Source organism: Micrasema longulum, unplaced genomic scaffold (genome assembly GCF_059751315.1).
Source record: "Micrasema longulum isolate JH-2025_06_02 unplaced genomic scaffold, ASM5975131v1 h1tg000087l, whole genome shotgun sequence".
NCBI classification, from domain to species: Eukaryota; Metazoa; Arthropoda; class Insecta; order Trichoptera; family Brachycentridae; genus Micrasema; species Micrasema longulum.
Window position 1 is genome coordinate 1,011,223 of NW_028277293.1, and position 26,078 is coordinate 1,037,300.

General features: G+C 32.8%; 1 protein-coding gene across 1 annotated transcript; it reads right to left on the reverse strand.

The window, feature by feature from the left end:
- Positions 1-2,003: 2,003 nt before the first annotated feature.
- Positions 2,004-25,214, reverse strand: LOC148284814 (uncharacterized). Its single transcript, XM_088234616.1, has 12 exons — positions 24,843-25,214; positions 23,230-23,417; positions 22,207-22,318; positions 20,429-20,524; positions 18,823-18,938; positions 17,510-17,591; positions 15,934-16,063; positions 14,230-14,352; positions 13,763-13,936; positions 9,998-10,169; positions 7,268-7,382; positions 2,004-6,447 (listed from the first exon to the last, which is right to left on the reverse strand). Exons 1-12 carry the CDS (start codon positions 24,999-25,001, stop codon positions 6,430-6,432), a joined length of 1,485 nt encoding a protein of 494 aa, XP_088090742.1. The 5' UTR covers positions 25,002-25,214; the 3' UTR covers positions 2,004-6,429.
- Between the last annotated feature and the right edge of the window lie 864 nt (positions 25,215-26,078).

Below are 26,078 nucleotides of genomic sequence, written 5' to 3' on the forward strand. Positions count from 1 at the left end.
GTGAATCATTCCTATGGGTTTCAATCGTACAGAAAATGCTTGTTGCGTAACTCTCAATGATTCTGAAAGCTCCTCTTGCATTTGACTGGGATTTTCATCGAGTAAAGCCTCCAATACTTTGCCTCTCAATTTTATTGACTGTCCAGAGCGAGGCTTGTCTTTCAACGCTGAAATTCACAATTCTTAAAGCGTCGAAACCATTCCCTCCAAGAATTATCAGTTGGAGCATTGTCACCATAATTTTCTACAAGTATTTGGTGTGCTTCAGCTGCACTTTTCTTCCAATTAAAGCAGAAAACTAAAGCCTCCTGCAAATGCTGCTTTGACATATTCACCACAGTAAAAAAAAACAGGGTTCTTGCATGAAACTCAAAGCAATATAAACTAAATATTATTGACAAATGTCTAACCTCTCTGAAACCACCAAAATCAGCTGTCAGACCAAACTAATTTGTACACTAAATTATTATGAAAATAAAACTTTGTTATCAGTGTTACACAATTTTATTCTTTTACAAAAACACAACTATAGTTTCGGGAGAGCACTCCTCCCATCGACGGGTGATATAAAACTAATATAATAAACACAGAATATTGTTCACAATGTCATAGAATCTAAACAAAAAAAAAAACAAATTAATCAGTGAAACTTAGAGCAGGGGTTTTTATTTTCCTTTATCTAAGGTGTTGGCATATGAATGGATGGTTATCTAAAGTACAGATATGAAAACATGGACAGAATATTAAGTCGAATTTATTTCTTAAAATTTAGCACATAAGTGGAAGTTGCAATACTTAAGTCTAAGATTTAATGTGTGGGAAGACATCGCTCGGCTAAGAGAGTGTTAACAGACGCGGGTGTAAGAGGGTGAGTTAGGCGAGGGTGGTCGCAAAGGGAACATAGTCAATAAAGGCGAGGGGTGGTTAAATGTGTGATTATTAATTAGGTTGTTTTCAGAATTTAAATTTTTGTGAATTTCTATAATTTCTAAATTATTCATATTACTGCCTTTGTTATTTACTTGGTGCAGGAGTTTTAGGGTGTGATTATGAAATGACTGGTTACTGTCTATTATATGATTCGCGAATTCCGAGAAATTATTATTGGTCAGGCAGCGGCGGTGTTCGTTTAACCTAGTTTTAAGATTTCGCGCTGTTTATCTAATATAGACTTTTTTGCATTCACATGATATTTGGTAAATGCCACTCTTGCTTAGCAGCTCTGTGTTTGACTTAGAATTAAATAGTGATTTAGCAATATTATTATTAGTGTAAAAAGCGGGTTTTATAGCTGTGGGAAAGTGATTACGTATTTTTCTAGACAGAGGTCCAATGTATATAATACCAGGTTTGTGGGTTGTTAGATATGTCACCACCACTAGAATATAAAAACGTTTGACTCAATTTGTTATTTTGTTTGCGTTTTAGCATTTTATCAATTATATTGGGGTCATATTGATTATTATGGGCAGTAAGTTTAATAATGTTTAGTTCAGTTTGGAAGTTGGAGGGGCTCAGTGGAATATTGATCAATCGGTTAAGCATTGAGTGGAAACTGGCCAATTTATGTTGCATAGGGTGTGAAGATGAAGCCGGAATGACAGAGTCTGTGTGAGTGGGTTTTCTGTAAATATTAAATGCAATTTTATCGTTCTCGATTTTTAAGGTTAAGTCTAGGAAGTTTAGGGACTTGTCATCATTGGATTCCAGGGTGAATTTTATATTGTGATGTAGGAGGTTAATGTGGTTAAGGAAGGAATCTAGTTGTCGGGATGACCCTTGATAAAAACAGCAGATGTCGTCCACAAAACGGAGCCAATGGAGTACATTATTGACTAGTGGGTGTTTGGATGAAAGTAAATCTGTTTCTAATTTATCTAAAAAGATATCAGCTAAAATAGGGGAGAGTGGAGATCCCATTGGAAGACCATCTTTACTTTCGTAGAACGAGTTATTTTATTGGAAGTAATTTTGCTGAAGGCATGTATTAAGAATTGCGGTGATTTCTTTTTTCACATTCTCACTGATTTCTGTTTTGTCCATTAAATTCTTAAAAATATTCTAACAGTCTTTAGTGGGGACATTAGTAAATAAATTCACAACATCGAAAGACACGAGTTTCACGTTGTTGGTAGGATTATATTGCTTAGTCTCTCCGTCAGTTCAACACTGTTTTTTATTGTATACGATGGTTTAAAAAGTCTATACGCTATTATTAGATCATTGAGTCTTTTGCATAATTTGTAACTGGGTGCACTGAAATACGATACTACTGGACGGATAGGAATATTGACTTTATGTAATTTTGGGGATCCATATAACTTCGGGGCTTGGGGGTTCATCTGGTGTAAGTATGTATTATATGGAAATTCGCCACATATGATTTCAGAATGTTTGATCACTTGTTTCACTGCATCTTGGTATTTGATAGTGGGATCGGAACATAGCACATTTAAATTTGGGTCGTTTAAAAACGTTGTCATTTTTCCGTGGTAGTCTGTAGATTTTGATATGACTATTGTATTTCCTTTATCAGCCCGCGTCATAACGAGCTGATTGGTTCTAAGGTCGGCTTTTATGTTCTTTAGTGTTGAGGTTTCATCGTACGTTGCATGGTGTTTAAAATGTTGAATCTCATTTTTAATTATACCGGCACATGCATGTTTTAACACTGGATCTTGTTTTGTAAGAGCGCTTTCAACATCCGCAGCAAGGAACATTAAATTATTATTATTATATCTGCACTTAATGTTGTACTTGGCCCCTTTGTTTAAGAGATCCATTTTGTCCTTTTTAAAAACATGTTGGGTTAAATTGACAACGCGGTCACTGAATTTATATACAGGAATATTTTGATTCACAATTGGTTTATTAATATTTTGTTTTGATTTAAGATTTAGCAGTTTTTTGTCAACAGTTTTCTTTTTTGGAATACATCTCTTGGGGCTAAGTAACGCACCTTATCATCTAGTAAATCCCATTCGAGCGGATGAAGAGCGTGAACTTGTTCAGTGTGGAGACATTTAAGAAGATGTTTGATGTTGTCACGTACGAAGACAAACTTATGGATTTCTTGTTTAATCCAAGTTGTTCGAGCACTTTTTAGTGCATAATAATCAGTATGACCCCAATATAATTGATAAAATGCTAAAACGCAAACAAAATAACAAATTGAGTCAACCGTTTTTATATTCTAGTGGTGGTGACATATCTAACAACCCACAAACCTGGTATTATATACATTGGACCTCTGTCTATAAAAATAAGTAATCACTTTCCCACAGCTATAAAACCCGCTTTTTACACAAACAGCGCGAAATCTTAAAACTAGGCTAAACGAACACCGCCGTTGCCTGACCAATAATAATTTCTCGGAATTCGCGAATCATATAATAGACAGTAACCACTCATTTCATAATCACACCCTAAAACTCCTGCACCAAGTAAATAACAAAGGCAGTAATATGAATAATTTAGAAATTATAGACATTCACAAAAATTTAAATTCTGAAAACAACCTAATTAATAATCACACATTTAACCACCCCTCGCCTTTATTGACTATGTTCCCTTTGCGACCACCCTCACCTCACTCACCCTCTTAGACCCGCATCTGTTAACACTCTCTTAGCCGAGCGATGTCTTCCCACACATTAAATCTTAGACTTAAGTATTGCAACTTCCACTTATGTGCTAAATTTTAAGAAATAAATTTGACTTTATGTTCTGTCCATGTTTTCATATCTGCACTTTAGATAACCATCCGTTCATATGCCAACACCTTAGATAAAGGAAAAAAAAATCCCTGCTCTAAGTTTCACTGATTGATTTGTTTATTTTTTGTTTAGATTCTATGACATTGTGAACAATATTCTGTGTTTATTATATTAGTTTTATATCACCCGTCGATGGGAGGAGTGCTCTCCCGAAACTATAGTTGTGTTCTTGTAAAAGAATAAAATTATGTGACACTGATAACAAAGTTTTATTTTCATAATAATTTGTAATGAAGTGTTACGAAGTGAATGCCGATTCAATTAAAAATATTAATTTGTACACCTCTATAAATTAAATGAACACAACATTTCATTATTATTGTTACATATTTATATTTATTTCATGTTTATCATTTAGTATTCTTTTAACCCTACTTAATATTTTATAGAAATAAATAATACTATTATCGCTCAGTCAAAAGGTATTCACAAATATAATACATAATCATAATCATTTTGATTACTGAAATAAAATATGAAACATTGATATTATTGTAGCTGACGTCATAGTCCTTTAGTTTATTATTGTATGTTTAGTATATATGTTAAAATTTAAATGTTATTTGAATGAATCTGTTACTGATAAATATGTATGAGTCTACGAGGCTAATTCCGAGTCTAACCGGCCGCCGCCATACATAGAACGAACTGAGCGAAGCGTGTCAAGCTAGCAGCCCTTTCACGTCCACTCTAGTCGGCGCATGGTTGTGCACTGGAGGAACGGTGGAGGGGGGCGTGGCTTTTACGTTAGCTAGCGGGCGCCTATTTACGTTGGCCGCTCGGAAGAATACTTGCCAGAGTGGGGACACGATTCTTATACCTGGATAAACTGTAGGGTAAGATTTCGTAACACGGTATAAATATCTGCACATGTGAAAAATAAAAACATTGATTGAAAACAGTAAATGCTCTCGTTTAATTCTACTATGCCACTTCGTCTTTGGGGCCGCAATTATGAACGGCTATCTTCATCGGTATATACCGAGACGGTATTAACTAATATTAATATTTCTGTACGAAAGTGTGTATATTTCGTCGGTAACTGGTAATTGAACATGTTTAGAAAAAAAACTGTAAACAAACATAATTTTACTTTGTAAATAAACTTGAAGATATATTTAATCTTCCCATCATAATAGAGGCCCAGATCTTCAATGCAACTTTCCTGGACTGGCCGAATCCAGAAGCGGGTTTACAACCCGCTAGTGCCACTGTCAGCCGATTGTATTTTGAAGAATTATTCATACTAACGGGCTACCGATACCTATCCTATCTAGTTTGCAGTAGAATACCAGCGCCTTGGCGAGATTATTACAGTCTCAAAATTCTTTATACGAGGCGGAAACGCGTCTCGTACAATTACCATCTATTGAAATTTTTTGGTTTAATTGTGAGTCATATAAATATAATATCTGTACGTCAGAGGCAGATGGATGCAAATCCAAACGTCAAATGCTCAACAAAAAAAAAAAAATATGTAAATGTGTCTCGTTTGATAAAGGCTTGCTAAATGAAAAAGATGACAGAAAAAGATGATTAAAATAATTAATAATATCAAAAATGATCACGATATAATTTAAAAAAACATTGATAAAACAAAAATATGGTAAGAAAATAGGTTCACATCGAGATAAGGAAGGAAAGATAAGGATCATGGAAGGATTTTACATTAAAAATAAAAAAAACAATCGTGACACATTTGAAAAATAAATAAATAAATTAATCTAACTACATTAATATTAAGTACATTATTTAGCGTAGTAATATAATTTAATGTAATTGGAAAAGAATGAGTTGTATATGTATAAATGAATGTAAGTGGAAAAAAAATAGCGGCTGCCACAGATAAAGTAAACAATGAATACAGCTGAAAATTTTGGCATACTTCAGGGGCTTGAATACCAGCAAAACAAAAAAAAATTACAATCGGACTTTCCGAACCCGCAAGATTAAAAAATTCCCATTATATTCTGAACACACCTCGTATTTCTACAAGAAAAACACGACATACCCTAATATTTTTTTGCAATCATTGATATCTTGATATTTTATTCGAACAGACATATTTTTGGGATTAATCATTTTTTACAAATAATAATTGACAAAAATGAAATGCTTAACACACGGGTTATATTTCTTTTTTTTAAGCCAGTTTGCTACAAAATGACATAACGGCATGAGCAAAATGTAATAAAGTTCCAACATTCGTGGATTAATCGCCGCCTCTCAATCTGTGAAGACGAGCACTGACTTCACAGATTGAGAGGCGGCAGAATTATTGTTTCTCAGTAGTGGGAAGAAAAACGAGATCGTCCACGTCTTCCAAATATCAAATGACTCTTTCATGATACATTAAATTAAAACCTACATTTTTACCATCAGAATAGTTGAGGTTTAAAGACGAAGTGCATCTTCCCGAGTCAGGTTCACGTCCCGTAGTTCTGACATTAACTGCAGAATGTCAGAACCCGATGTCTTGTAACCGTAGGCAAGCATGGTTATGGCTCTCAGGATGCATCCAAAGTTTATGGCACAGCGAACTGTATCGCCTTTCCTTGACGACAGTTGTCACCGGAGTTTGCTGCATCCGTTCATTGTCTCGGTCTGTTTATATTCTAAAATCTTTTTCATTTCATCAATCGTTGGAAAAGTTCTAATCCAAATCCTTATTCTGAAAAGTAAAATATTCTTGATAACAATTAAAATTAACAAAATTGCAACTGTTGAAAATTTTAGATATTGCAAAAATTAATAAAAATATGAATTACAAATATTAATGAATATTGATGACAAAAAAGTTCTGCAAATAATTTTAATTAGTGTAAGTCTTTCACATACTGCTCTTTTATTTTTTTTAATATATGGGCATTATGTTTGTTACATAGTGTAAATAATTTAAAGTAACAAAACAATAAAAATAAATAGTACACAGGGGTACCCAAAAGAAACCGAACTAATTTTGTGTGGACGAAGTTTTAGCGAGAGCAGAACAGAGTAAAACGACAGAGGCGCTGTCAAGCATCACGGAAGACAAATTAAAAAATGTTTCCAACAATGGAATAGAATGGACAAGTGTACAAAATAATATGTAAATAATGTTACTGTCTAACTATGTATGTATGTATATGCCGAAAATGTATGAATAGTCATGATTTTGGAAAAAGTAGAAATATAACAATCACACAATCTCAATAGGAGTAGTCAGAGGGGATAGAAATAGTCTTTATATATATTCCTCATATCCTCTGCTTCGGAATATTTCGACTTTTGACGTATCCATTCTCAAAAATTGGTTAAATTTGATAGTGTCATGTCTTCCTCGGTTTTCCTTAGCGTCTGCATCAATACATGTATATTCATACTGCAAATCTTTTTAGCTGTACTTTAAACGTCTATCGCTACATATGCAACCATCGCAACATGCTATTCTTATTTTTTGAGAAGAAATGTAATCAAATTAACTAAAATATTAATGATCATTGATTAATTACTTCTTTTTTTAAATCTCGTGGAAATGCAAACACTGGAACTGGTTTATTGTTAACTGTGGGTTCTGCTTTGTGAATAGTACGGACATGTCTATTCAATGTACTCTTCTCCGTAAATCTGAAAAAGAAATGGTAAAATTGATTAAAAAGTAAGTAATATTAATTCACGGGGCCGTCACATCTCCACAGGTCGCAGTGACGTCAGGAGCTTGCATAGCACTGACCCCCCACCACTAAGAATAAGTAATATTAATAAAAATCATCTTAAACATGGTTATCAAGATTCCACGCCCAATGGTGCATAGGACACTGTATGGTTAAACCAAATGCAGCGTAGTCTTACACTTCAGGTGCCAGTCCAGGAACAATATTACAGTGCAAAATCTTTAAAAATCAATACTTCACGTCCACCCTGCTTGAAGTGAATCAAACCCAGGACCTCAAGAATGGTAGGAGAACTCGTCAACCATTACACAACGAGGCGGACTTATCTCTACTCGATTTCCTCATACAGGATTTTTACCTGATATTAGACATTGAGTCAAAAACACTCTTCCTGGTTCTAGATCTATTTCACACACAGAACTGTATTCTTCATGCGCCTGGACACAGATTATAAAGAAATAAGAAAGCAAATAAAAAATTGAAATAAGAAAATACATTTTAAAATTATTTATAGTTTAAGAAAAAAATTCCGACAAATGTTCCGCGTTCTTTGCCCAATTTAAGGAGTTGACGGTTATCCTTCAGAGTCCGCAATTCGGTGTCTAATAAATAATTTTGAAACAACGGGGTCGGTCGTAAATCAGTCAATGTCTGTGCGCCAGCAAAGTGCAAGATTCATGAAAAATATAGCTGCGGTCCAAGACAGTGTGCTGACAATTCAGGATATTCCATTCCACACCGAACACATGAACTTGGCATTTCTTCAAAGTCAACCTGGCAAATTCTGTGACCTGGGCAATGGGAAGTTAACATTTATCTTAAATTTTATCTACAAAGTAAAATTAAGTTTTCAGTATGAAAATCAGAACATGCATAATTTTTTTTCTTCTAAACATGTTCAATTATAGGTTACCGACGAAGATACTTTAAATGTTCATGCGAATTTTCGTACACAAATATCGGTTTTTCTTTATAGACAGTCAAAGATAACTCTGTTAACTTCCCATTGTAATCGGGGCCCAGAAGGCCAACTATCGTTATATTCCAAGGTGGCGATGTCAACTGGCCATCGTGATCGAGTGATTTCACGCCAATGGATTTTTTTGTGGGGCTAGGTGAAATCTTGTGAAAAACTATTGCCGCCCTAAAGGTCACCACTATGCGCGTCATTTGTGAAACTTTTATATGATACGGTCATTAAAAATTGGATCTCCAGATATAATTTTTTAAAACATGTAGTTGAATATGCTAAAGAATTTAAATAAAAGCACGGTAATTTAAATTATCCCATTTGTTTTATTATACTTCAAAGATCGAACGTTGCTATTGAAAATTCCTTTTAATGTGTAAACTATATTGTGTGTACTTATTTTCTTTACTAATTTTGTACAATTTGTGGAAAACTGTTATTCGTTCTGAGTTTATATAATATATCTGTTTATTACTATAAGTAAACCAAAATAAAATAAATGAAATAAAATAAAATAAGGTACCTAAAACAAACAGGCTGATGAATAATACAGTTTTGTTTGTGGAATTTGTAAAACCAGAACCATGGAAGAGTGTTTTCAACTCGATGGCTACTCTCAGGTAAATCTCTTGAAAAAGTCAATCTAGCAGACGTAAGTCTGCTTTGTAGTGTAGTGGTTGGCGCATTGCCTACCATGCTTTAGGTACCAGATTCGATTAATGGAAGGATCGATATGAAATATTTGTTTGTAAGGTGGTTTTAAACTGCAATACTTCACCGCCGAAACGAAAGAATGAGCATTACTGACATAATAACGGTTTTGAAAAGGTCCCGGTTATTTCAGAAGATCTCAAATTTTTGGAAATGTGTCAAAATCCATTTTTTACAGAATTTTGGTAATTCTATCCTACATATATATAAATATTACATCGACCATGATGATGGATGCTGTAATGCAATCTGAAACGTCAGAAAAGAGTGCGAACGACACATGGCAAAATAGCATAGAAAAACCTGTGCGTCTGAACAACCATATACAAGTATATCTAAGAAATTTAATCAATTTTCAAAATGTAACTTGATTGAAATTACAGGTATAATGAAAATTTTCCACAACAATTTTCCCACATGAATGGGGATGTGTCTTTAAAAACATGTCTTCCGTGTGTGGGAAAAAGGGCTTAAGTAAAAAAAAAAAAATCAATTTTTCAGGAGAGCCAATCAAAGTTTTGAGTGTGTCTAAAAATCGACACCAAACAGCTGACAAATCATAAGGATGCAATTGTTTTGAGTAAATTTTTTTACATACTTGGAAAATTATTCTTGACATTTTGTGTTTTTTAAATTTTGCTTTAAACTTTATTTTTTACATGACTTAAGTCTTTTGGATCACAAAATCGAAAAATTTTCTGAAAAAAATATGACTAAAGACTTTTTGACCTGTAATGCAACGATTGATTAGTATCTATAACTTATGGCAAATACACCAAAAAATGTGTAAAACAAATAGCTTCTTAACTGTATACCTACTTAAGTAATTTTGTCCATTTTATGACGTAAGCCCTTTTGACACGGAAGATGTATGTTTATATACTCACTCTTTATTACAAATGTGGCAGATTTCATCCCTAACTTGAAAATGAACCGATTTCATATGTGATTGGAGATGTTGATGACTCAGATAAGACTTGGCACAGCGCGTACATTGGTAAGGCCTCTCACCGCGGTGAGCCCACATATGCCTTTGATATGTAGAAAAGGAGAAAAAACCTAAAATAAAAAACATTTATTTACATAAAGGCATGAGAAATTTTGTTACATTGCCACCACTTCATTTTATTACCATATGTACATGGCAAAATTGCCTTTTACGAAACTTTTAATATGAAAATATTTGGTTCAATTTATTCATTTTACTCAAGATTTAGAAACAAAAATTAAACCTAAAAATTACATAACACATTCAGTAAAACAATTATAAAATAAATGTAAAAATCAAATTAAATAATAAAATATTTATCTTTATTTATATATAGGACCAATGGGCATTTTCAAGGACATATGTATAAATAAAAAAATATTATAAAGAAAGTAGAAAGACACAATGATATATGGTAGACTTGGTGGGAGTGGAAGCGGGAGAGATGTGTTTATAATTGGATTTGATTCAGTGATCCTATGAAAGAAGACAACTTGTTATCAAAGAAATCGAGACTGTATGTTTCTTGGTAGACCTTAGAATTCTGGGCATAGGGGAATGAAAACCATATTTAGTTCTATAGTTGTCAGTAAAGAAAAGTAAGTTTTGTCTGAGGTTTCTAGTTGGAATATTTAATTTTATTGAGCTCAGTAGTTCAGGCGCATCAAAGAGTGAGTTGAGAATTTTAAATAGGACTAGAAGGTCGGATTTATTTCGACGGTCTTGAAGATAATATGTTTAAGCTAGTTTCTAACGCATACGTATATTGGTCTCTGGATAAGTCCAACCTCCAGCCTATCTTTCTTAAAATCGATATCAAACTGATTCAATATTTTTGATGTGAACATCATGTACATAAACTAGTAATCCAAATAAATCTATTAAAAAGTGTTATTTCGCCTTGTCATCTCGACTGCACAAGTTAAATACTCATTTTTATCAGTGTTCTGTGTAAAATTATTATCTTCGATTGTCGCAGTAAGTTACTGATTTAAATCTATCAAATAAAATTTCACACGAAAACATCAACACTAAATTCTACTGCCATTATTATTATTGTTGCAATATGAGTTCCACACGCAGTACCCGCCATCCCGAAGGCTCGGAGACAAACCAACATAACTTTAATGAAGCACTTAATGATATGAAAAAAGTCCTCTTAGGAGAAATGAATAAAATTTATGAAGAAGTTAAAGATATCAAAAGCAGTATAGAATTTTGTCATTCAAAAATTGAAGATCTCTCTAATAAAATCTCAACCTTGGACGAAAAATGTAAGAGCTTTGAAAATGTCAAATAAAGAGTAAATTTACTTGAAAAAACTGTAGTGAACACCCAAAGGTGGCCGTTTTGTTTCTAGTGCCAGGGCTATGGTTTCTAAAGAGAGTGGTGTCATCATCTAGTGTCCGTCATGAAGCAGTGAATGATGTCATTAAAACATTATCTATACAAATCAGATGGAGCTGGTTTCCTAGAGATAGTTGATTGTGGGCAGAACGTTTAACAGCAGTTCTGCCATTTGCAGGAAAGTTATCATAGCATAGCAATATCATACATAAATAGTTGTGGAATGTTTTTTCTCATGTAGCAGTGAAAGCTTTTTTATCTGAAAACAAGTGCATACAGCCCAAAGTATTATAAAAGGTGTAATTTGTATTTACAAAATTAGAACTAAATAATTGTCAATTTCTAGTGCTGTGGTTTAATGTTGATCCTATTTAATAACAATGGAATGTCGAACAAAATGGTTTAGGATTTTTTATAATAAAACCATTATTTATTTATTGAGTCGGTGTTTATTTTGTAGAACTCCATTAAATTAAGGATCTTAAAATCGGGTTGTGGTCCTGTGGCTAGTGTCTCGGACTCACAGACCAAAGGTCCGTGGTTCGAATCCCACTCTACCCCAACTCGATTCCCATTTTCTAATAGTGAGTTATTTACAACTCGTTGAAAATGGCCCTCAAAATTAAATATTTGGGTAAATCATAAGAACGCAAATATTTATTTTTTACAAAAAAAAAAAATATTAATATTAATTACAACACTGATTTTAATCGACAATTGTTCTACTTTATTATGGCATTTTTAAACTAAAGTGAAAAAATTAATGAAATACATAGACTCAATAACGGTTTGATAAAATAATGTTGATTCATAAAAAGAATCTATTTTTATTTCATCTCCTGTGAAATTTACTAAAGTCAGTTAGGATAAAAATAGGCTGCTAACTATCTATACATAATTATGTAACTGCCAGGACCAGCTGAGTACAGATGAGTCAACCCAGAAATTATTACCATCTCATAATATAAACAGTTAAAAAAGGTGTCAATGAGTTCATTGACATTATTTCTTACTGAATACAATAAACGAGTATTGAATTTCAAGAAATTAAACTGGGTCAATGTTACCATTGTTGATAATATTTAAAAAATTCACATGGATATGTAAACAGATGTACTTAAATATCAAATATCAAAGATACTCGTAACATTGACACTGAACTTGAAACAAAACATGTTTTATATTTTTAAGAGCATATTGCCAGTGCTACTGCAAAATTGCATAACCTGTTTTTTTTTTTCAAAAATCTTTTACTGCAAATAATTTGTTATAGGGACTAAGAGCCTTTATTTTTAATTAAGTTTTTCAGATACTTCAGCGGTATTTTTGGTTGATTAAAATCCTAAGTAATATACAGAAAGCTTTTTAAATTCCCTTACTTAAAAAAATTAATTGATAGATACGCGCGGTATTGCAGTTTATTGTTTACCTACGATTTAGTGCTGGTAATTACACCTTTTTGCATTTTAAGATTTTGCCATATTTTGACTTCAAATAATCTATATGCGTGTAAAACTTCTATATTCATAAAGTTTTGAATTGAAAACAATGTTTCGAGTATGTCCAAAATTTTGCTGACTGGCTGGATTTCCTCCCTAGGGAGTTATTTAGATCTAAATTTTGCAATTTAGAGATAAAAATTAGGAACTTCAGCCCTACGGGAAATTGGATACAAAAATGTTTTCTTGCGCGGGGTAAAAATAAGAGTATTAAATTGTAGGGCAAAGTTTCTTGAAAATGTGCAGAAAAAATTATAAAAAATATTTTAATAAAAACGCACTACTTCGAATGATGCCACTGGTTCATGTGAATCAACCTATGACCTGAGAGCTATGGAAGATTTCCGGTCTGCTTGTGGCTTCAGGACCAATGGGAAGAACTGAATGAGAATAAGCGGGAATGAACCTCTGACGTCACACGCGGAGTTATTTCAGAAATACAAAACTTTAAAAAAATCATAGCGCTGTTTAATAGTCTTTTAACAAATATTTTATTTTTAAAAAACCACTGAACAAGAAAAGTATTTTCAAGCATTTTGGGATGATAAATTAATAAAGGTTAAAGCTCTTTTACTTCAAAGGAGTAACTCTACAGCAGTATAGTAGTAGTAGTAGTAGTAGTATCGGAGTTCCGACGAAGTGTTGCGGACTCATGGTTTAGAGATCGGAGGTTCGAGCCAAACTCTATACCACAACTCTATTCTCTTTTTCAAATATCCGCTTAGTTAAAAATTGATCCAAAACCCAAATATTTGTGCAAATCACCAGACGAAAATACAGAGATATTTTTTTTTTTAAATGTAGGCAATAATATGTACCTTGGCTACACCCATCCACCTTACAGGGAAATTTGTTTTCATGTGTATGCCTACGTGTGTGCGCAGTAAGTGTAGATCTGGCGGCAAATAATCTAAAGCAGATATCACATTGGTAAGGCTTCTCTCCCGTATGGATTCTCTCATGTTGTCCTTTTTTCCCTGACACTGAAAATGCTGAAAAAATACTACATATTTAAGCCGCCCGTTCCTATGATGTAACTGGCGTTTTATCTGGAATATTTATTTTTATTTATCTGGAATATTTTATTTCTAATCGGTTTATTTAAAAAAAGGGATATATTAAATGAATGTAAGTTTTATATTTAAAGATCCAATCCCAGTAATAAATAAAAACTGACATTTGAATATTATACATAATATATATATGTTAAAAGATAAATGTAATATATGGCAACAAGAATATTATAGCTAAATAAAATGACTAGAAAAAATAACTTTAGACATACCTTTAGGACAGAAAGAGCACTTAAACCTTTTTTCGCCAGTATGAACTGTGCAAATATGAACGACTAAGGCTCTTTTTTCTCGAAACTGCTTACCACACTCGGTACAAAGATGAGGCTTTTCACCTGTAATATTAAAATGTGAAAAATTACCCTTTCGAATTTTATTTATTTTAGACTCTAAACGGAAGCAAACTCTAAATTTAAAAGAAAAATAAAGTTTACCACAGGGATATGGAATACTTTTGAGAAGAATTAATGGAAAAGATCATTTGGTATTTATATTCTAATTAAAAAGTAAATTTTTGTCTGAATACATGTTCAGTAATATTCAGGGTAATAATTAAATTCATTGCTATTCTGTGAGGGGGGGGAGGTGAATGAATCAGACACCCAAAGACAAAAATCCAGGAACTCAGAACAATCTGTACCATAGAGGACTAAAGACGCCGAAAGAGACAAGGGAGGTTAGGTCTATCGCATTGTTTCGTGGGATGACGATGGTTTTCGTTAAAAAAAAACATCCATATAGGTAGAGTGTCATCAGAAAGCGTCTGAATAATATGTTAAAAAAGATTTTGTATATTTTAATTATTAGTTATGGTATGATTCCAACTATCTAAATAAAATATAAAATATCTATAAGTCACACGGAACCAAATCAGGTGAATACGGTGCACGGGGTAAATAATCACACGCAAGAAAAGATGTATGAGTTGGCTCATTATCGTGATGCAAAAACTAAGAGTTATCTTTTCATAAATCTGGCCTTTTTCGACGAATATTCTCTCTAAAACGCTTCAGAAGGCCTAAATTGTATTTCTTATTGACCGTCGAGAGTGCTGGAAGGAACTTCAGGTGCACAACAACATGATAATCGAAGAAAGCAGTGAGCATCCGTGAGCACTTTTGGGTTTAGGCTCAGTTGGCAAGCAGCACTCAAGATTGTCACTTGTTTTCACGTCATATTCATACACCTAGGTCTCATCACTTGTAATGATGCGCTGAAAGGCAGTATCCTCCATAGAAAGCATCTCTTCAGCAACAGATTTGCGTTAATCTTTCTGAAGAAAATTGAGAAAAATTCACAGAACACACCAAAGATTAACTTGTTTACACAGCTGTCACAAACAAACTAAATGACAGATCTCGCTAAAGATATTGGCGGGTATGTTTATGACAACCTTATGAAAAATTACCAATATCTTGAGCGCGGTTCTATAAATTCCGGGTCATATTTGAACATAACAGTATATTTAAATAAATAAATGAGGAACTTCAGCCATACGGGAAACAGTATACTAAAAATGTTTTCTTGCATATGGTAAAAATTAGAGCATTCAATTGTATGGCAAAGTTTCTTGAAAATGTATTTAATAAAAAATATTTTTATAAAAACGCATTACTTTGATCGATGTCACTGGTTCATATGAACCAAACAATGATATGAGAGCTGTGAAGGATATCCGGTTGGCTTACTGAAACGAACCAATTGAAAGAATTAACAGAGAACAACCTCTGATGTCACATGCGGAGTTATTTCAGAAATACAAAACTTTAAAAAATCTCAACGCTGATATTTGAAAAATTTTTTTTTTTTTTGGCTTAGTTTAATAGTCTATTAACAAATAAAAAAGACACTGAACTTCCTCATTGTTTAGATGTGTTTGATTTTATTTTGTTAAATTGTTTATAAAATTTATTTACCAGTGTGAGATCGAATATGATACTTCAGACTTCGGCTACATGTCAAATCTCTTTCACATATGTGACACCAAAATACTTTATTATATGACTGATTTTCCACTTTTGTTGCACTCGTATTTGCATCTTTTTCCTGGAATAAAATAAATACATGAAAAAAATGCACATAAATGCCAGGCAGTCTTTGTGAAAAAATGAAACTAAAGCATTTATGCTTATGAAAATGACATCTTTATCTTTTCCACATATTGACAATTTTCAAAAATTGTACATACCTTGTCAAAACAGGTGTACTTTCACATGATTACAAATATCCTCATAGTGACATCTGTCGACTTATTGATGAATTTTTATAGCAATATTGTTTATTTATGCAATCAACCATTCTTTCGAATTATGTTGCCTGCAGCTTCAGAAACGCTCGAAATAATTATCGTTTTTATTTTTCCAATTTATTAAATTTCTAGTAATTAACATTACATGTTTTCATTATCATCTAACACTCCATCACCTTAGTTTCAAAAATATTTTGAGTATGTCCAAATGTGTAAAGAATAAAAATGGAATTTAACCCACTCAGAATTTCATTTAATGAGACCAACATCTCAATAGAGACCAAGGAAACATTTATTTTTTAGTAGATATCTTAACCTTGGAAGACCGTTGGTAAAACCCGAGAATGGAAGACCACTCCCCCCCTACTAATAGCCCGCAACTATAAGGACTTGAGCTTGGAGGGGGAGATTAAGCAATATGCGAACACTCGCCCTCCAGTCAGCAGACTTAGGCTTGGAGGCAACAAATTGGCGAAAACCAACATCAAGTTGCTGTCGTATATCAACTCGACCTAACAAATAAATCTGCATTACGTTATGTATTTTTTGAAATTATACTGTTTCTTCACCCTCCTGTAAAATTTTTCTTTATGGAGATTGGAGTTTTGCAAGTTAGTCAGACGATATTATATTTTGAGATTTGAACATGTTTTGACATATCAAAATGAATTTAATTAGTTAGGAGTTATGAGCAAGAAATTTAAACCGCTTTCTCCCTGATACACAGCGTTTATCATTATTTTATTATTATTTATTTATTTTAATTTTTTTGCACCACAACAGGCCAGGAGGCCCAATTACAGTGGTGAATTACATTACAATTATTTTAGACGCTGTAATACAGAATGAGCTTTAAACGGCAATTTTTTTTGAGTCTATTTCATGTATAGATAGAGGTCAAATTCGTATCCGCAAATTTAGTCGATGGTTGAACATCCCACGGCACCACGGAATAACATAGGATGGATTCATTAATAATATATTTTTTTATTATTTCATTTATCAATAGGCAGGTAAAAACACAAAACAGTACACCATGAGGCCGACTTTTTTTTAGCAAAATTTTCACTCACGAGTAGAAACTAAATAATCGAAACCAAAAAGGAAAATGATTGATATGTGTCCACCCACCCTAATTTTACCGGACCGAGTGAATTGGCGCGATACATGTGAAACAGGCCCGTACATGATAGACACACTCAAATCATTTTTAAAATAATAATATATGAGATGACTGTATTTACCTTAGTCTCATCTTCGATTATAGCAATTTCACTTTTGTTTTCGACGCACTGGTGAAGATTTAAATCATTTAGATTTTTATACCTGAAATTACAAAGGCCAATAAAAAAATATAATTATTTAATCTATTAACATTATTATATATTATATATTTAATACTAGGTATATGGTTTGTATATTATGAACTGCACTAAATTTATGGAATTTTAACTGGAAAAAATATTTTAACACATTTACAATATACAAAATATGTTTTATATCCATAAGAATTAATTTGATTTGAAAGGTAGAAATTGCAAAAGCTGATAGGTACATATTGTCGTTTTCCCCATCTTCCCCATCTGCTGACAAGCATCTGAAATAGAGGCTTAGCGGGTTGTTTCCTTAATATAAAAATATATTTCAATAATCCAGTGACAATCCATAAGCCTTGTTAATGTCTGACTTTTGGTTTTTTTTCTTAAAAATATTGACAATTTCTGTCGAATGCAGCACTTGTCTGCAAACTGCGTCCAGGCGGATAAAGAATACAGTCTTGTGTGTGAAATAGAACCGGAATCCTGGTTGAGTGTTTTCGACTCGATCGGTCATCGTCATTATCATCATTCCCTTGTAGGTGCATAAAGCACTGCATAGGTACACCAATTGCAGCGTATCTTGATCATCATTGCTACATGAAGGTAAGATGATCAGTTTTACACTTCAGGCCCCGTATTATAATGGGAAGTTAACAGTCATCTTCAATTTTATCAAATATACAAACTAAAATTAAGTTTTTTATATGAAAAATAGAAAATGCATAATTCTATTTTTTGTAAACATGTTCAATAACAGGTTACCGACTATAAATTTTGATTTTACTTCATACAGTCGAAGAAAATTCTGTTAACTTTCCATTGTATTCCAGGGACTATGAAATATTCTAGGGTAAAAACACCTTTTTAAATAAATATTTCATGTCAACGATGTCGGGAATTGAACCCGAGACCTCGTGCATGGTAGGCAAACGCGCTGACCACTACACTACAAGGCCGATGAGACTACTCTCAGGCGAAAATCCTGAAAAAGGAAATCGAGTGAAGATGTATCCGTCTCGTAGTGTAATGGTTGATATCCTGGGTTGGGTTCCTGGTAAAGGATGTGAAATATTGGTTTTAAGGTGGTTATGCAATATTTTATTATTTTAGTGTAAGACTGTTAACTTTACCTTCTGTGTAGCAAAAATGACCCAGGGAGTGCACCACTGGGTGCGGATAGGGAAATTATGTTTGCTAAAATTCGGACACACTCAAAATATTATTGAACAATTAATTACCTTGATTTACATTTTCTGCAATGGTAGAAGTAGTGTATGGCCCTGTGACGCTTGAGTAACTCTTTGGAAATAAAGTTTTCACAACATATTGTGCAAGAGAACTTGTCTTTAGTACCCTGGAAAAGAAATAAAATTATGCGCCTGAACGTAATTAATTAATATTCCGAGGTAAAGACAACAGACTTAATGAGTATTTTTATGCCTTGTCAAAGGAACAGCGGTGTTCATGTGAACAGCAGTAACAGTAACCGTTTCACGAATTAAACTGTTTTGTGAAACTGTCTAAAAATAAAAATTTAAGCAGCGTTGGCAAAAAATCTGGAACAACCAGCTGCTGAAACCGTTTCATAAATAAACTAATTTAAAGGGGGTAGTCTCAGATTTCAGAAGATCTAAACATAAATGAAGCTGTTGATAATAATGTGATCCTAGTATCAATAGCATTAGAGATGGGTGTTTTGAATATTTAACAGGAGTGGCATTAACAGTTACTCTTTCACATATTAAACAGTTTTGTGGAATAATATTTATGTAACAATGGTCTTCGTTTCATTCTTTACTGTAAGTGTTACTATTTTCTGACATTACATTGACACATTTGATTAATTTAAAAATACATTTTTTTTATATCCTTATTATTCCTATTTCATTACCGGTCATTCCCCCTGAACAACATTTTAAATTTATTTAAATATAAATCTGTATTAATTGAAATGTAAACATTATTAAGTGTGTTGTTAAGGATAATGAATGAGCGTGAAAATAGAACCAGAACTCCGAATGAATGTTTTGACTCGATAATTACTCTCAGATACAAATGCTGAAAAGGGCAATCGAGTTGAGATAAGTCCGCTTTATAGCGCAGTAGTTGACAATTCGGCTACCATTTAGATTCGATTCAATTTAAAGGCGGTTCTATACTGTAATATTCTCACAACTCTTAAACTGGCACCTGAAGTGTACGACTAATCACCTTTGGAGTACCATTGAAGTGCCCTATGTATCACTGGGTGCGTTTAAGGAAATGATAACGATATATTAGACCTGCCACCTGTAGTTAAGACATAAACTAACAAATTTTAAGCAGTGGATGTCTACAATGTCGAGGCCTTAATTTCTTGTATAAATTTAATGATAAAATGATTACACCAATAAATAACATTTAAGTGAATACGTAATATTTTAAGGTAATGCACAGCCCTGGCAGTCTTAATTATAAGAGCCGCCCCAAAACGTGGTCATAAAAATACCATTCAAAAATAGCACAGATGTACTGTTATCTCTTTAAGTTACATTCAATAAACAACAATTTCACATTCTTTCAGTGAGATAAAAAGAGATATAATTATTTCCAGATGTCAGTTGATTTGGTAAAAGATCTCCGAGTTTGCATTTCTTGAACATTTAAAGAAATATTAGGATTTAAAGGATTGAAAAAAATTATATACCAGATATCTGACTGTTTAACCTCAGATGAAAGTTGTCACCAAAGAGAAATGGAAAACTCATAAACTTTATTAATTGATTATTTTTGCTGCTTTTAAATATTCTTCAGTACACTGATTATATTCAAAGATAAGAAAATAGTAATTGACCAAAAACTAACTTTTTCTCTGTCACATTTGGCTTCCTTAGAAGTTTTATTTTCCGGAATAATCACCAAAGTATCAAATGATGAAGCATTTTTTACTGTCGCAGGAAACTGAAAAAAAAAACACTTAAGAAGACAGTATAATAAAGGGGTAGCAAAAAAACATGAAGGAATGTTTGAGAACATACTTTAAGTTATGTTTAACTTTAAGTAATCAAAGACAATATTTTTACAATAACTGTTACAGCATACAAAAGAAAATATTTTACATTTTGATATAGAAAATAATATATAAAAGTTTAAACCAAAAGATTGGGATAAACACGCTTTTTTTGTTTATTTACACCCAACAAGCATTTTCACATCAGGAAAGTATGGTTGGTAAATAATAAAAATTGGAAGTAAAATACAGTCGAACTTGGTTATTACGAGGAAGATGAGACCGATTGAATTTTCTCGTTGTAAGCGGTACTCGTTATACCAGAGAAAGGTTTTTTTATACAATCGCCATTACACATTGCCACTAAATTAACGAGTAAATACTATCCAAACAGAAAAAAAAAAGTTAGGGAAAATTATAATAAATGCTTACAAACATACTTACCTGTCACATGAAGACATTATTAAATTTAAAATCGTCGTTTCCAAATTGTTTTGCGGACTTTTCCTGCGTTTCTTTGGGTACAAAACCATAGGAACAATACTTCATCGACATTAGTACGATCACACTTTCTACATTTTTTTGTGTCCGTGATATTCTTTTCAAATGCAAGCAAATAAACATTCTTATTTTTCTACAATGTTGACACAAATAATTGCCCCTTTTTCACGAATTAAGAGACACTTCCTCTTGTTAGTAGACATATTTAAAATTCAGGGGTTAGGTTTTTAATGATCTGGTCTAGAACTCATTTGACATCACCCACTTGTAATGTTTATTGTGTATAAGCATAGAACATTAAAAAATCTAAAAAAAACTCCGTTAAAACCCCTAAAACAAGCATGTCATTCATAAACTACAAAAGCAGCTATAAATTGTAACAATGTGCCGAACCGGCATTTACATTTTTTTAAATTTTTTTAAAAGGAATAACCTGCTAAGCCTCTATTTAAAGGCTTGTCAGCAGGTGGGATAGAGGAGATATGGAAGAAGGTAATGAAAAATACACCACAACACCCAGACCAATTGAGAAAAAAATCTTTCTTGTATTTTTTTCTTGCAAATGGCGGGAATCGAACTCGCGACGCCAGTTTCACTGATAGCCGTCTAACCAACTGCGCCACGGCGCCTGTCCTTAGTTCACAAAGCTTCGATTTTTTAAAAGCCATTTTTCAATATTTTCGGCGAAAAATCCAATTAGGTACTCAAGACACTTACAAAGCTATAATAAACATAATCCGATCCCAAGCCTGGCGGTATTTATCCTTTACGTTAGCCGACCGTTTGGATTTTATTACTTAGGTTCTTATTTCGAGAATGATGATTTTAACAATTGAAGATTTTTTTGTGTAATTTTTGACAATATTTTTGTTCGGTATGTCCGAGAAGTAACTCGTTATAACAGTGAATAATTGTATGGAGAAAAAATGTCAACTAATGTTTCCTCGTTACATCCGAGATCTCGCTATTTCCGTGATCGTTATAACCGTGTTTGACTGTATATTAATATATAGGACATACACATGCATGCCCAAGAGGAATGCAATGAGACAGAGCTACGGTCAACTACCATACTCCCTCATGTAGAGGGTTATTCGTGGTTTGAAGATTAAAATATGTATGTGTTTTTTACCTTAACAGAAATATCGTCAGTATTTTTTGGTTTTGATTGAGTAGTTACACATATTAATGGGAGGTTATATTCATCATCATCTTCATCATCATCATTGAAAGAAAGTGGATCACTGAAAATAAAAACACTATTTACATATTAATATATAATAAATAAAATTGAAATTGAAAAGGTGACTAATGAAGAAAATCCTATTAATGTAAATACTTAAGTTTTCGTATTCAAAATATAAAAAACCATTCATAAATCTCTTTTTGTTAATTTGCAATAGAAACGAGGCTCTGCAGAAAAGTATAAATGTCTTTTCAAAGATAAACCATTTATTATTCAACAATGTTTGAGTATAACAGATGGAAGAGTTGAGGAAATGTGGATGTTCAAACATGGACAGAATGGTGAATGTTACATTGTGTAAAGTGGCCACTTAAACCAGCCAGTGACATGTCATAAGCCCTGTGAATGCCAAGACTTCCATATTCCCTTCTCGAAAATGTTTTCCCTCTCATATTACGTTGAAATACATTTAAATATTTATTATTCTGCTATTGAAATCACAATAATTAGTAACAACACAGCATAATTTTATACAATTTTAGTAAAGCTACTACTACCATTCAACCATTTCACCCTAAGGGTAGGCAGACAGGATGGACCGCCACACACATCTATCCTGGCATACATTCCTAGCTTCTTCTACATTCATACATCTTGTCATACATGCCCTTTGGTTCTGCCTGCTTTTGACATGACCAGACTTAATGTTTGGGTTTATCTCGTCATGCCACGTCTTCCTTAGTCGTCCTCGTCCTCCGTTACTGTTCATTCTCGCCATACATACCTGTTTTACCATTTGTTTGTCATCCATTCGTTCTACATGACTAAACCATCTCAGAGACCACCCTTACTGAAGCTAAAAGAGGCATAGGCTTAATTGGAAAATAAAGATAAATTTAGCCCATTTGATTAACGTCTCTAATTTGTTAGATGTACCTTAATAAACAAAAAATAAAAAGACAACATTACCGAGAGTATCCAGAATTCGAATTGTCGTTCGATTCGAGAAATTCATTTTTTGTTGAGTCATACTTTTGAAGCCAACGTTTCAGTATTGTATTAGAGCTTTGACATTTATTTCGAAAATTGTATGATACGCGTAAATCGGTTATACACTTTTGACATAGTAAACTGGGAAGCCCATCACACTTGGATACCTGAAATAAATTTTAAAATGCAATTATCGTCAATGTATCAGTTATGTCAAGCAGTAACAATTTTAGAAGGGTAAATTTTGATTTTTAATCACACAACAGTTTTTGCACAATAAGATTTTGAAAGTTGAGGATATTTTTCGTAAAGGAATGTTATTTTTAAGAGAGTATTTGTAATCTGGATGTGATGCACTGAACAAATGTTAGCAGATGTACGGGGTGTGTTCAGAAAATAACAGGAATTTTGAAATTTTGCGGGTTTGGAGAGTCCGATTGTCAATTTTTTATTAATGTTTACAGACAAAGTAAACAATGAATGCTGCTGAAAATTTTAGCATACTTCAGGGGCATGTATACCAACATAATAAAAAAATTGACAGTCGGACTATCAACAAATAAAAATATGTAAAAAAACCACTGAACTTCGTCATCGTAATTATTGTATTTAAAATGGAAAATATTTATCTAAGGTACTGTAGCATATCATCAGTCGGCGAGTATTACTGCTAATCTACTAAGTAAACTCTTATCAGGATAAAATAAGAACTGTTTTTAAAATCAAATCTAACTCATTATTTACTCCGATCCGCAGTACTGTTCTTCTTCAGAAAGCTCGCCTATTATTGGCTCCACGCGTATCGAACGATTAGGGTACATCCAACAAGAGTTAAATATACCTCCATACAAAAATATTATTTTTGTCAAAATGTTAGATTGGCGGTAATGCCAAATAGCTTTAGTAATACTACAATAAATAAATAAATATCAAAATAAGAAGTGAATATTAAAAAGCTTCACTTGTGGCCATTTTGCAGCAGCTATAATGAGGAAGATCACTGAAAACAACGAAATAAAATAATATATTATTTATTCATACTTTTACATTGTGTGAATTCTTTTTTTTATACAGAATAATGTTCCCTCACTGGGGTGTCCCGTGCCGAGGGAAACATTTTACAAAATGTGAAACATGCCTAAGATTAGCTATTTAACAAAATTAACATAATAATAACAATAAAAAAACATAATTAATTTAATTAACCTAATTATCATTAACATAATAAACAATAAAAAACTAAAATAATCATTAAAAACAGTTGAGCATCTTTCTTTATTGATGCCTACGCATACTTAAACTCATCTAAAAAAGGTTCATTATGCCTTCTTTTCTTATGACCAACGTCGTAGCTAGGGGCTGGCTAGGCGAGCGGCTGCCAGGGGCGCAAACCACAGGGTGGCGCACTCTGCAGACCTGGTCTTTTTTTCTTTTTCTTTTCCTAGAAAATCAGTTTTGGGGGGCGCAAAATTAAATACTCCCAGGGACGCTTATGACCCTAGCTACGACGCTGCTTATGACAGAATGGCTACAATAGATTTTAACATGATTATATATGATGACGATACAATATATTGTAATATGCTACTAACCTCAATTCCCGCACAAACTGACAGTAAATTTTTAAGGTTTTCTAAACTATCAAAAGAAAATATTTGTTCCATGTCATTTTCATCATTGGATATCAAACAAGTCCGGCAAACTGTGTTTACATTAATCAAGTTCAAGCGGAAATCAGATAATGTTGTCATTTTTATGATTTTGAACTATTTTAACATTGCGAGAAAACACACAACCACAAAGGTATACAAAGATTAAATAAAATTATATATTAGGTCGTTTCTTATTTTGACATTTGTCAGTATATAATTTAATTGTATTTTTTGTTGTTACGATAAGTGTTGCCACAGGCGATGCCATTGCTAACCATAGATTAAAATTAAAGATATTGTAGGGTAGGTACTGGAATATGTGTATAATGCTTAGAGTAATAACACGCAGCGTGATACGAGCTAAACCATAACCTCCCCTACAAGGAAAGGTGGTTTTGGCTAAACATACCTGTTAAAAATATTCAGGAATTAAAATCTTTTGTCCCCGTAAAATAAGCAAGTATTTTTGTTTTAGATTATAAAATCAACCTTTATTTGTATTGGGAAAAAACGCGGCGATATTTTAAAATATTTCAATACGAATTTAAATATATTTTTCCAATACATTTTATTGTTCTCTAATCTGGGGTTTCTCAGCAATAATGCATTTGAATATAACCTTTTAGTTCATGCCAGCCAATTCTCAAAAGAACCCCATTTTAATTACCGCCTTTACAAATAAATACATTAAAATAAATCCCCATTTACCAGAGCCGTTACTAGGTATCCACAAATATATCGTCCATTGTTAATTTCAATTACGACCTCGGGTTAAATTCAAATGACCGAGCGGCGAATTACCCGGAATTTCAAAACCCTTTCTATTAAAAATAATAACTTTAACAATAAATATTGACCCATGTTTTCCGCTGGGAAAAACATAACCTTTTTAAATGATAATTCGCAAACCAATGGCCATTAAAATAGTATTTGTATTTTAAAAACTTATAACAAAATAAAGCGCATAATTAATTTTTCTGTGATACACAGCCTCCGAGATGATCAAATCTCATCTTAAATTTTCTCTCGCTACCACTCTATCTCAATACCCAAACAACCCCATAAAAACATTAATTTTAGTACATATTATTTTACCCCCTTCCCGTGATAAGCGGGCTAATAGAGTCGCCCATAATTATTAACCACGAAGTTAGCTACAGATTACAGCAATACAAC

Bases quoted from the DNA above. Each gene is read 5' to 3' on its own strand.
- LOC148284814 (XM_088234616.1), bottom strand. From the start codon at position 25,001: ATGACAACATTATCTGATTTCCGCTTGAACTTGATTAATGTAAACACA. The intron at 18,939-20,428 runs GTTAGTTTTTGG...TTTCTTTTCCAG, and splicing joins CCAAATGTGACAGAGAAAAA to GGTACTAAAGACAAGTTCTC. The intron at 17,592-18,822 runs GTAATTAATTGT...TTGTAATTTCAG, and splicing joins TGCAGAAAATGTAAATCAAG to GTATAAAAATCTAAATGATT.